Source organism: Dermochelys coriacea, chromosome 4 (assembly GCF_009764565.3).
Source record: "Dermochelys coriacea isolate rDerCor1 chromosome 4, rDerCor1.pri.v4, whole genome shotgun sequence".
Classification (NCBI taxonomy): domain Eukaryota; kingdom Metazoa; phylum Chordata; order Testudines; family Dermochelyidae; genus Dermochelys; species Dermochelys coriacea.
Window position 1 is genome coordinate 64,142,049 of NC_050071.1, and position 12,603 is coordinate 64,154,651.

At 39.2% G+C, this 12,603-nt stretch overlaps 1 protein-coding gene across 3 annotated transcripts in view; it reads left to right on the forward strand.

Annotated features, from left to right (window-relative positions):
• GLRB (glycine receptor beta) overlaps window positions 1-12,603 on the forward strand; it is a 72,885-nt gene that overhangs the window by 18,991 nt on the left and 41,291 nt on the right. For all 3 annotated transcript variants that reach the window (XM_038401016.2, XM_043513239.1, XM_043513240.1), the window contains exons 3-4: window positions 2,353-2,459; window positions 5,674-5,741. In XM_038401016.2, coding sequence (XP_038256944.1) covers window positions 2,353-2,459; window positions 5,674-5,741 — 175 coding nt within the window. The remainder of the gene's footprint in view (window positions 1-2,352; window positions 2,460-5,673; window positions 5,742-12,603) is intronic.

A 12,603-nucleotide genomic window follows, 5' to 3' on the forward strand; every position in this document is an offset into this window, starting at 1 on the left:
CAAATCCAAGGAGGTAATCTTGGATTCTAAATATGAAATCTATTCTGTGGCTTTCACATGCACAGCATTTAGTTGTAAATTTCATGAACATGTAAATTTCATGAATCAAAAGCTCTCAACACATTCACTGAAACTTCACGTAAAATATGTACAAGCAAACTGAAACATCATAACAAGCTGAGCAAATTAGGTCCGTGACCTACTATTCAGTTTAGAGTGAGGTATCAAATAACCTCACCATCTGGTGTTATGTGATGCAACACACTTAGGTATAAACTTACTGTCTTATCTTCCAGGGAGTCTGAGTTAGGGTGTAAGTAGTATGATAGATTTGTTTAGTCATATGATAAATCACAAACAGGCTTAGGTTTGATGTTTCATTTGTTCTCATGAGTTTTGTTTGGGGTTACTCTGGAGTCTTGGAATTACCAGACTGTGTGTGTGGATGGTCCACTGAATTGCATGGGTGAATTGCAAGGAGGTATGTGTGTGGAGGCATGTGCATGCATGTGCCTGCTGACCTTAATATCAAAATTCAGTTGCTAAGCTATACTTACCTATCTCAAGCTAACTAATTTTACTGATCACCTGAAACACGAACAGTAATGGGAAGGTTAATGAGGATTGCAATTCTCCCGGCAAAAGTAAAATGAGAATTTGTAACCCCTTTTTTTCAATTGAAAAGGGTTATCAGGATTTACCAATTAAATTACGAAAAGCCTTCAAGTCTTTGTGGGATATCTGGGTCTGTCACATGAAAGCAATAGACTGCCAAAAACTTCTGAAAGTTTTGGCACCTAAAATTGCTTGTCAATTTGTTTTTCTAATTTGACAGTCACTAAAAATAGTCCTGTAGGGTACTTCTACTAATGAAGAAATTAAAGCAACACTGATATAAAAGTCATTCGTGCATTTTTGCTTATTTGATGTTTTTAGTTTTTTATTTAGTTTACAATCAGAAACTATTAGAGTTTTCATTGTTTTTATAACATTATGAAGAATCATAGAATCATAGAATCATAGAATATCAGGGTTGGAAGGGACCCCAGAAGGTCATCTAGTCCAACCCCCTGCTCAAAGCAGGACCAAGTCCCAGTTAAATCATCCCAGCCAGGGCTTTGTCAAGCCTGACCTTAAAAACCTCTAAGGAAGGAGATTCTACCACCTCCCTAGGTAACGCATTCCAGTGTTTCACCACCCTCTTAGTGAAAAAGTTTTTCCTAATATCCAATCTAAACCTCCCCCATTGCAACTTGAGACCATTACTCCTCGTTCTGTCATCTGCTACCATTGAGAACAGTCTAGAGCCATCCTCTTTGAAACCCCCTTTCAGGTAGTTGAAAGCAGCTATCAAATCCCCCCTCATTCTTCTCTTCTGCAGACTAAACAATCCCAGCTCCCTCAGCCTCTCCTCATAAGTCATGTGCTCTAGACCCCTAATCATTTTTGTTGCCCTTCGCTGTACTCTTTCCAATTTATCCACATCCTTCCTGTAGTGTGGGGCCCAAAACTGGACACAGTACTCCAGATGAGGCCTCACCAGTGTCGAATAGAGGGGAACGATCACGTCCCTCGATCTGCTCGCTATGCCCCTACTTATACATCCCAAAATGCCATTGGCCTTCTTGGCAACAAGGGCACACTGCTGACTCATATCCAGCTTCTCGTCCACTGTCACCCCTAGGTCCTTTTCCGCAGAACTGCTGCCGAGCCATTCGGTCCCTAGTCTGTAGCGGTGCATTGGATTCTTCCATCCTAAGTGCAGGACCCTGCATTTATCCTTATTGAACCTCATTAGATTTCTTTTGGCCCAATCCTCCAATTTGTCTAGGTCCTTCTGTATCCTATCCCTCCCCTCCAGCGTATCTACCACTCCTCCCAGTTTAGTATCATCCGCAAATTTGCTGAGAGTGCAATCCACACCATCCTCCAGATCATTTATGAAGATATTGAACAAAACGGGCCCCAGGACCGACCCCTGGGGCACTCCACTTGACACCGGCTGCCAACTAGACATGGAGCCATTGATCACTACCCGTTGAGCCCGACAATCTAGCCAGCTTTCTACCCACCTTATAGTGAGTGCACCTTATAGTGCATTCATATTATTGAAAATATTGTGCATATAGTGCATTCATATTATTGAAAATATTGAAATGTCAGTACTACAGTGTATTAGAATAAGCTAGCTAAAGGAAGCTAGCTATAGAAATTACCTGTAAGGCGTAAACTTGGGGGATGTTTATATGTCTGATGCCTTTTGGATAGTTTGAATGGCATTTTGAAATGACTCAGGAAGTTCAAAGTTACAGTACCTGCTATCTTAATAATAACCAATGCACTTTTTCACAGTGAGCAGTCAGCTGAAGATCTTGCAAGAGTACCTGTTAATTCTACCAGTAATATCTTGAATAGGCTATTGCTCGCTTATGATCCCAGGATAAGACCAAATTTCAAAGGTTTGTCACATTTAAAATACCTTTTCTACCTTTTCAAGTTATTAATATTTCCGCACAGAATCTGTGGAAACTAGATTTCTGGAAAGATACAGGATTACATTTCTGAAAAGGGGGTGGGGAAACAGCTGAAAATATTTACCCTTTTTAGCCAATGGATAGATAGCATATGAATATTTCATGCTGCTAACACATGGAGTATTTTAGGGATTTTTTTAATTAATAGCTTTTTAAAATTAAATTATATGGTTTTAAAATGGTTTTATTTAGTATTTGAATACTGTTTTCAAGGCAGTGTATTTTTAAAACATTAAACAGTTTTACTTAATTTCTTTTAAACAGGTTTTTGTCAATGATCATGAAAATACTACAGAATTTAGGACCTACAGTGTTAGTATTTCTAAAGCACACAGAAATTATAATTCCCTTAAATCTGTGCTATAGCCCTGTTGCTGCATTTTGGAAATTAATGTGATGCATATGCTTAAGTACATGCCCTTAGCAGCTATCATTTCTGTACTGTTATAATAATGACAGGAGTATATATCCTCTAAATAATATGTGATAACACTCACAGCTGCATCTTAAGTTTTCCAGGAATGAGATTCTTTCTAAAAAAAACAAATTTTATTACACTACTTGAACAGCGGCTTGTGAGTGTGGCTTTTGCCACATTAAAAATCACATATAAAATGTGTGTGTAGGTATATAATTGTAACACACAAATACACAGTATGCAGAAAACTATTCTGGGAAGCTATAATCTTGATTGTGCTTCTGAGGAGAGTGCTACAGATATGCCATTACCACCTTGTCCTCAAGATAAAGACTTTTCCTCTTCCCAATGGGAAATAGTTCTTCAGATATATCTACTCAACTCACTTTATAAACATATTAACCCCGCCCCCAACCTCAAATACTGTATCTTACCTCAGAAGAAACCTCACCCCCTTTTTGTTCACTATGGAAACTTACTCAGTTATTTTCAACAGTAGGCATTGTCACAGGGGTCGCATGTCCACCTAATAGGCTACTTGATATTCAGCAATAGGTAGTAGGCATATAGCCCAAAATCTTATTGCCAATATTTGATTCCTTCTCTCACACACACTCCCATTGACGGCAGTCCAGAAAGAATCAGGACTGAAGAAGAAAGAGCAGAAATGTTACATCAATTCAGAAGGAGGCGATGGGGAAAGAAGAATATCTTCTGACAAGTTATTTGCCCACGTTAAAATATTTCTCAAGCATGACTGATTTACTTGTCTTGCGCATAGACCTGGCCTAAATCTACAAGGTACTGAGCACCCTCAATGGCACTGAAGGCGTTTGGAGTTGAGGGCACTCAGCCACTTGCAGGAGGGGCTCAGCACGGCATAGTATCAAGCCTGCATATAAGGCAGAATCTACACTTTCACTAGTCAGTCTTAGCAGCATAAATTGGAATAATATTTGTCAAGGTTCCTTCCCCACTCTGAACTCTAGGGTACAGATGTGGGGACCTGCATGAAAGACCCCCTAAGCTTATTCTTACCAGCTTAGGTTAAAAACTTCCTTAAGGTACAAACTTTGCCTTGTCCTTGAACCCTATGCTGCCACCACCAAGCACGTTAAACAAAGAACAGGGAAAGAGCCCACTTGGAGACGTCTTCCCCCCAAGCCTTACACCCCCTTTCCTGGGGAAGGCTTGATAAAAATCCTCACCAATTTGCATAGATGAACACAGACCCAAACCCTTGGATCTTAAGAACAATGAAAAAGCAATCAGGTTCTTAAAAGAAGAATTTTAACTAAAGAAAAGGTAAAAGAATCTGTAAAATCAGGATGGTAGATACCTTACAGGATAATCAGATTCAAAACATAGAGAATCCCTCTAGGCAAAACCTTAAGTTACAAAAAGACACAAAAACAGGAATATACATTCCATTCAGCACAACCTATTTTACCAGCCATTTAACAAAAGAAATGTAACGCATTTCTAGCTAGATTACTTACTAACCTAACAGAAGTTCTGAAGAGCATTCCTGATCTGTTCCCAGCAAAAGCATCACACATACAGACAGACCCTTTGTTCCCCTCCCCCTCCAGTTTTGAAAGTATCTTGTCTCCTCATTGGTCATTTTGGTCAGGTGCCAGCGAGGTTATCTTAGCTTCTTGACCCCTTACAGGTGAAAGGGTTTTATCTCTGGCCAGAGGGATTTTATAGTTCTGTATAGAGAAAGGTGGTTACCCTTCCCTTTATATTTATGACAATATTAATTAAATAAAGTGTATATTAGATTCTGAATCTGAATGTTTCCCATGCTGTCTGACCTTATTTAGGACACAAACAAGATTCCGCCGTCCCTGTCCAGGTTGCTGGAAAGGCTACCTTGTTGTGTCGGCCTATTACTCAGCCCCCAACCTGGAGGACCAAAGGACTGCTTTTCATCGGGTCCCTCTCTACCCTTTGACCATCCATCTTGGGTGACCCCCTCAGGAATTAAAACTCCCACCAGCATAGCTCTCAGGGTCATTGGAAACACAAACTGCCCCATCATGTCAAGTTGTACTCTTAAGGGAAGAGTATATAAGAACAACCTTCAGACGAAGAAGCTGCAAAGGGCCATTTTTATACCCCACCACAACCACCAATCCCTTTACATATTCACACCAGACTTGCAGAAAGAATAGTTCGTCTGGAGAATCTAAGCAAATATGTCAGTATAAGTCACAAATCAGTGAAGAGAGCTGAAAGTGTATGTCTTTCCTCTGTACATATGTTGTCTGTATCCATTACACTATATACAGAGGCTGGTACTAGATTGTGAGCTTAGTGATAACACAAAAGCATTACATTTGTAAAAGATTTGCAAAAGATTCCAATTTACTGTTCATGTAGTATTTTAAGCTTAGAGATGTGGGCTGAGGAATTTTTCTGATTTCTTATCACCAGAATGAAAATAATGTCATAATTTTCATTTTAATGGGAGCAGGATTGGACACCATATCTTTAATCTAGCAAATGTATATTAGAAGATTAAAAGATACTGATGGCCTGATTTTTATCTCTATTTCAGTGCCAGAGCAGTGTTAAGCACATTTAAAAAAGCCCCTAAAGTGGGTGTGATTCAATTTAAGGACCCTTTACATTGCCAGAATGATATAAATGGTCACTAGCTCACAAGAGAATCAGGCCCTAAATCTTACACTGTGCATTTCTGTTTTTTTTCTTTAGGAATTCCAGTCGATGTAACAGTCAACATTTTCATTAACAGCTTTGGATCAATCCAAGAGACAACAATGGTAAGTGTGAAATTTGAATATTTGCATACAAAATTTCTTACTAAGTTAAACTAAATTAAATCTACTCATCCGCAAAGACAATTGTATCTTGTTGTTCATAAATTGTGAGAGGATTTATTATCTGATGGATTCAAGGCCTAAAAAATGAAAAGGAGTCTAGTGGCTTCTGTGAAGTGTGAAATGCTTAAGATAATCAGTTCAGCAGGAGAATGTGTATTCGTGTGAGGTCAATGACCGCCCTTAGACCCAGTTTTGTCCCTTATGCAATCTTAAGGTGAATGTTTGGCCCATAAATGAGACGCATGGAAAGGTGATCATGCCAAGAGCAGAAGGATGTGTAGTGTACAAATTCTTAATTTTCCAGGCACCTGAAGATATGAGTAAGCACAGTGGAGGAATGTAAAGAAATACAATACCAATACACAGTTGATCACATGTATACCCATGTTTGTTACCCAGGATGAGTGAAAGTAAATAGAGTATTGATAAAAGACAGATGGTAATGATTGGGAACTCCCTACTACAGTAAGTCATTTTGTGACTGTTGTAGTTTTTCTGAGTGCCAGCGTGAGACACATTCTCTTATGGACATAAAAGTCGAGGAATATTCAATAGCTTAGTCCTTGTTGGACCCAATGACATCAGCAGAAGTAGTCTGAAAGACTTGCATTTAAGTTTGAAACATTTGGAATTTGGTTTAAGAAGGGAAAGTCTAAATTTAAAACTTTTCCATGTATCACAGTCTGTTCCAATCTTATGCTCCCTCCCCAGCCCATCCCACTGTTTGGATTCATATTCAGTAGTCAGCAAATGCCCAGGCCAACTATTTGGGAATCAGGTCAAATACCAATAACCTACATTCATCACACCCCTGTGTGTGCGCATCCTATATTGCATTTGCTTCTCTTGTTGCCATATTGCATTATTAACTCCCTCTCTCTGCATTACTGCTTTTCAGGTTTTTCCCTCACACTGAATATCTTCTTTTTGATTATTTCTCCCCTGAAATATTAACCTGCTTTTTTCAAGATTAATCTAATTTGTGTTTTTTGCTCATTTTTTAAATCCCTTTTTTAAGTCCCTTTTGTATGATATCTCTGTCCTCATTGATGTTTGAAACTCCTCCCAATTTCCTACAGGATTGCAATTTCATCTGTGAATTTCATTAGTATGACATTATTTCCTCTCCTGTATCACTCAGGAAGATTTCATTTAAACAAACTGGATGTAACACAAATACCTGTGGTAATCCACTGGATTCCTCTCCCAACTCAGTCCTGCTATTTTCAGTTATTATTAGCTTAGTCATTCAGTAGGAATTGATTTGAGTATACGTTTTAGGAGACACAGTATCAAGTACTTTATGAAGGCCTATATACCCTGTCATATATCTACTATTTTCCTTACATCCAGTTTTGTGGCTCTTTCCAAAAAAAAAAAAAGCAATCAAGTTTGTCTGGCAAGAGTTTTGCTTTATTAAATCCTCACTGCATATTAACCACGGTTCCACTATCTAAACCACAATTCTTAAATATGTGCCAAAAGTTAGGCTCCTCAATCCATATTCAAATATCTAACTAAATAAGGATCTTTTCTGAAGCCCTTTGAAGTCACTGGGAATCTTTCCATTGACTTCAATGGGCTTTGGATCAAGTCCTTAGTTATGTGGTTTTTCAAAGGTGCTGAGCACCCACCAGCTCCCTTGGGAGCTCAGCAGTTTTGAAAATCAGTCCATTTACTTCTGATTTAGGCTCTGATTTAGGAAAACTTCCCTTACATACTGTTAAGGACAGTATTAATCACATGGACTACAATATGAATGTTAAATAATAATAGTAAAAGCTCCTTTTGATGTCAATGGAACTTAAGCATGTGCTTAAAATTAAGGACATACATAAGTGCTGTCTTAAGACAATTTCAATGGGATTGCTTAAGTACTTAAAGTTAAGCATGTGTGTAAATGTTTGCAGGGTCATAGCGGTAAGACCTGACTTTTGACACCTATATTTGAAGATTTTGGACATAAACTTTGTTTGTTTGTTTAGTAAGGCGTAAGTAAGGAACTTGGATGGATTTTATTGCAAAGGATAATAAATATATGCATTGTATTATAGGTAAGTGTCATTGAAACAAAGAATGTAAGTGTGCTCAAACAACCTTAAATTTATTTCTGGGGAAAAGAAGATTGAGGGATAAATGTGAAAAAAGCAGGAAGGTAAGAGTGAGATAAATGTTTAATATGTCAGGTATATTAGGCCAGATGGTCCTTTCATGTTTCTAAAATGTATTGAACACTTTAAAAAGTGACTTTTACAGAGGTTTCTTTACGATTCTCCAAGGACCAAATGGTAACAAAACATTGATGTAATGGATGTGCCTGCAAAAAATAAAAAAGGCTTGCAACCAATTTGTGCACAAAAACCATGTATGGTTATATGCAAATTGCTTGGTTTGAAGTATATTTATCTAGTTTGATTATTCAACTGAGGTTTTTTTGTGGGTCCAGCCTCTACAGGTACACTTAAGAACTTGACACCAAAAATGAGGGGTTAGGGTTAGGGTTAGGAGAGGTGAGGCAGGGCTGGATTAAGGCCTGGAAAGTATAGGCTCATGCCTAGGGCCCCTTCTTTGCAGTCATCTGATTACAGCACTTTCTGCATTAATATAAAAGAAGAGTGAGCCAGAAAGTTTCTAGTCCTCAAGGTTAAAAAGAAAAGCTTTAAACAATGTCCTGAGTGTAACCAATGCAGTGATGTCTGCCTAAGTCTGCAGACAGCCTGAAACAGTTTCTTGGAATGGGAGGAACTACCCCTTCCATTTCAAATTTCAATGGGCTGTTAACTCCAAGGTATTCTCCGAAAGCTCTGGGGGATCCTTCCAGCAACATCCCAGAAGAGGACTCTTTGAATGGCAGGAGAAAAAGAGTGCAGTGGGCCTAGCTCAGCCCACCTATCCAAGCAGATACACTTCAGCTATTATGGAAAGTACTGGGTTCTCCTCTACTGACCCTGACTGGCCAGGGAGCAAAGGGGACTGCCTGTCACTGCCTCTCCTACTCTCCAGGGGAAAGAGGTCCTTTTCTCCTTGAAAGAAGGAGGAGCCTCCTTCCGCTGCCACTCGGGTGGGTGGGTGGGAGGCATATCATGGTGTGCCTGTGACCCTGGATTGCCTTAATTAAGCTGTAGGTAAAGGAGATGGTTGAGCTTTCCTGACATACACCAGCCGTATCCTCCCAGGGAATGTGAGGGCGGGGTGGAGAGGTTGAGATGACTAACTATACAATGTTTGGAATTGTTATATATTCACCCCTAGAATTCCAGAGTACCGTACTCAAGGCCTTTACTTAGCGTGAAAAACTGTCCTCACTGAAGTAAGTGGAAAACCTCCTCCTTCTCTTCTTCCCATTCAAAACTTTGAACAAAAGGGAATTTTTGAATTTTCACATGCTTCAGGGAAAACTCAAATCTGTTTTCTTTTAATTTATTTATTTATCTTAATTTATATCAGAAATAATGATGTTGCTTTCTTTCCTAATTAACATTGCAGTTAATACAAAAATATCCCAAACTTTCCAAGTATCTAGTAGATGATATTTTGTAGCAAGGAAAGCAATATTGGCTGTCTTATCTGTTACACCCTATGAACTGGTCTGGCCACATGCCCACTATTCAGCAGGTTACATTTCATAGAAGTATATCCTCTCTCATTCAGACTGCAAAAAACTCTCCTCATGCTTAATTTTTCATAGGAGTACCAAATGCCAAGAAAAAAATGCTGAACATTTCCATGACATTGTTTTGGTAATCCTAGCTCTAATGCTGATGAGCAGCAAAAATTCTTTTCCATTAAAAGACAAGAGGGCTAAATATAATAATAATTAATAATTAATAATTAATAATTAATAATTAATATTTTATTATTAATAAATAATGAAAACAGCAAAAATGTAAGATTTTTTACCCTACTCTAACTTAAAGATGGCAAAATGTGACTTGTGTAACCCCCTTGCTTACCTACCATCTATAGAATTTAAATATAGTGTGAATAACTCAGGGTTAAACTTCACCCCGCAAATTAATGATTATATAAATTCTTCCCAAAATAGATATATAATAGAAATGCTACCAGACACTAATTCATATTCTACTAAAATGAAAGCACTATATCAGGGCTTAAATCAGGTCTGGTCTTATACCATGAACAACTCTGTTGCTCCTCCAGCTCCTGGATCCATGCATTTTCAACACTGCCCATCGACATGGAGTGACTCATCATGCCAATACCTTCTACTCATTTAGATCTTGATTCTGCCCCATTAAAGTTAATGGGAGTTTTTCCAGTGACTTGAATGGGAGCAGGATCAAGCCTTAAAATCCCTCCTAAGAATTCACTGTTCTGTTGATGCCTATAGAAATGAGTTATGATAATTATGAACGGTTTCAGAATAGCAGCCGTGTTAGTCTGTATTCACAAAAAGAAAAGGAGTACTTGTGGCACCTTAGAGACTAACAAATTTATTTGAGCATAAGCTTTCATGAGCTACAGCTCACTTATGCTCAAATAAATTTGTTAGTCTCTATGGTGCCACAAGTACTCCTTTTCTTTTTGATAATTATGAAGAAAACAACCCTTCTGATATCCATAACTGTGATTTTGCCAGTGCATCGTGTCTTCTGTGTATGTAATTGTTCAGTCCTGATACTGCAGTGACTTACACATACTTCAGTTTCTGCACTGTGAATAGTCCCACGGACTGTATGGTTATGTCTGCACTGCAGCTGGCCTGTGTCAGCTGACTCGAACTCCTGGGGGAGGAGAGGGTGACCGAGCCTGAGCCCAAACATCTGCACTGAAGTTTTATAGCCCTGTAGCCCGAGTTCTGTGAGTCTGAGTCTGCTGACCTGGGCAGCCACAGGTGTTTTAGTACAATGAAGGCATACCCTAGGACAGTGGTGGGCAATCTGTGGCCCGCGGGCCACATGCAGCCCATCAGGGTAATCCTCTGGCGGGCCACGAGACAGTTGGTTTACATTGACCGTCTACAGACACGGGCCCCTGCAGCTTCCAGTGGCCACAGTTCACTGTTCCTGGCCAATGGGAGATGCAGGAAGTGGCGGCTAGCACATCCCTATGACCCGTGCCAGTTCCCATAGCTCCCATTGGCCGGGAACGGCAAACTATGGCCACCGGGAGTTGCAGGCAGCCGTGCCTATGGACGGTCAATGTAAACAAACTGTCTCACGGCCCACCAGCAGATTACCCTGCCGGGCTGTCTGCAGCCTGTGGGCCACAGGTTGCCCACCAGTGCCCTAGGGGGCTATTCACAGAGCACAAAATTCAGAATTGAAGCCTTAGGCTGTTAACTCAGAGCAGATAAATTCCTTTATCTGTGTGTTTTGTGCTATAAAATAATAATTCCATGTATGACTCCTATTGTAGTTGGGCCAAAATCCTGCAATCAGTTTTTTATGAATGCATTTTCTGATCCTTATTAATTTTAGTAGAGGTCTATAGGGGAACAAGGATTTGTCTGTTCAGATCTCATGTAGGCTATGCCTGCTCTACACAGTTGACCCGGTTGATTGGCACTTGATTTTGACCACCTGGGTTAGCCTAGCCTGGGTGAGAGTATCTCCACAGCAAAGCCATACCCGTCTTACAGTGTCCTCACTGTTTCTGCACTCTCCTGTGTATGTCTGGGGTATATCCCAACTTCTTTTGTGCGGAGAGGCAGTAGGACACTTTTCCAGTCAATTATCTCAATTGTGGGAGAACTTGTTTGTACTTTGGGGGGAATTTTGAAAAGGGCATTGAAGGACTGTCAGCACTTGAGTGATGTTTTTTTTTGGCCTGGATCCTCACTGCAAGTGGGCAGGCTCCAGCTCAAGCTAAAGCAGAGCCCGGGCTCTAACCTATACCCTCAGCCTGGGTGAGGTAGCCCACACTTAAAGCACCTTCAAACCTAGCTCAGAGGTTTTTCTGTGTGGACAGCAGCGGAGGTTGGGTAACTATGCAATGGAGACAAACATACGCTTAAGGATCAAGACCTTGATGTTTTGTGTGTGCAAAGACAGAAGGCTCAGGAGTAAAGGGTGAACAAGTAAAGGGTGAATATTTATTAATATTTATTAATCAGTGAGTTAGATACTGGGTTTGAACACTTTGCTTTTACCAGCTGTTTTTTGGTGGTAATTTGAACAGTAGATTTTTGGAGGAGCTCAATTTTCAGTATAATCAATAATGGCATGCAAGTGAGAATAAGTGGTATAAATCACAAGTGGTTTCAAAACAATTAAGTAATTTCCATTGAAAAAATAAGTCCATGTGGGATAGAATTTCAGCAACACAAAAAGCAAACAGAGCCATAATTATACATGTAATTGAAAAGATGCATTTGGAGATAGAGAGAATAGCCTGAGTTCTCATGTATATTTAGGCTTCTTAACACCATGCTGGCAGTACAAAGGGGCCTACATTAACTCCCACTATGTAAGGCCTTTACACTTCCAGAGTGGTATAAAGTGGGCTTTAACGTAAATGAAAATAAGGTCATATTTCATTTTCTCCAAGAACAGACAGTCAAAAAGCCATACATCTCTAATATTAATTACAACTTTTCCAAAAGTATTTCCATCTTTTTACTTAATAAATTAATATTGAGTATTATTAATAATGTATTTATTCAATTTAATTAATATTAATAAATATTTCAGTTTTTTCCAGTTTTGATGACTTTCTGTTATTTAAAGTTAAATTTATTCATAAATACATTATTTTGGAAGAATGCCCAGACTATATTAAGAGAAAAGAGACTAACTTGTACAAGAAATGATCTTTTATCATTGGTTTGGCACAATGACAA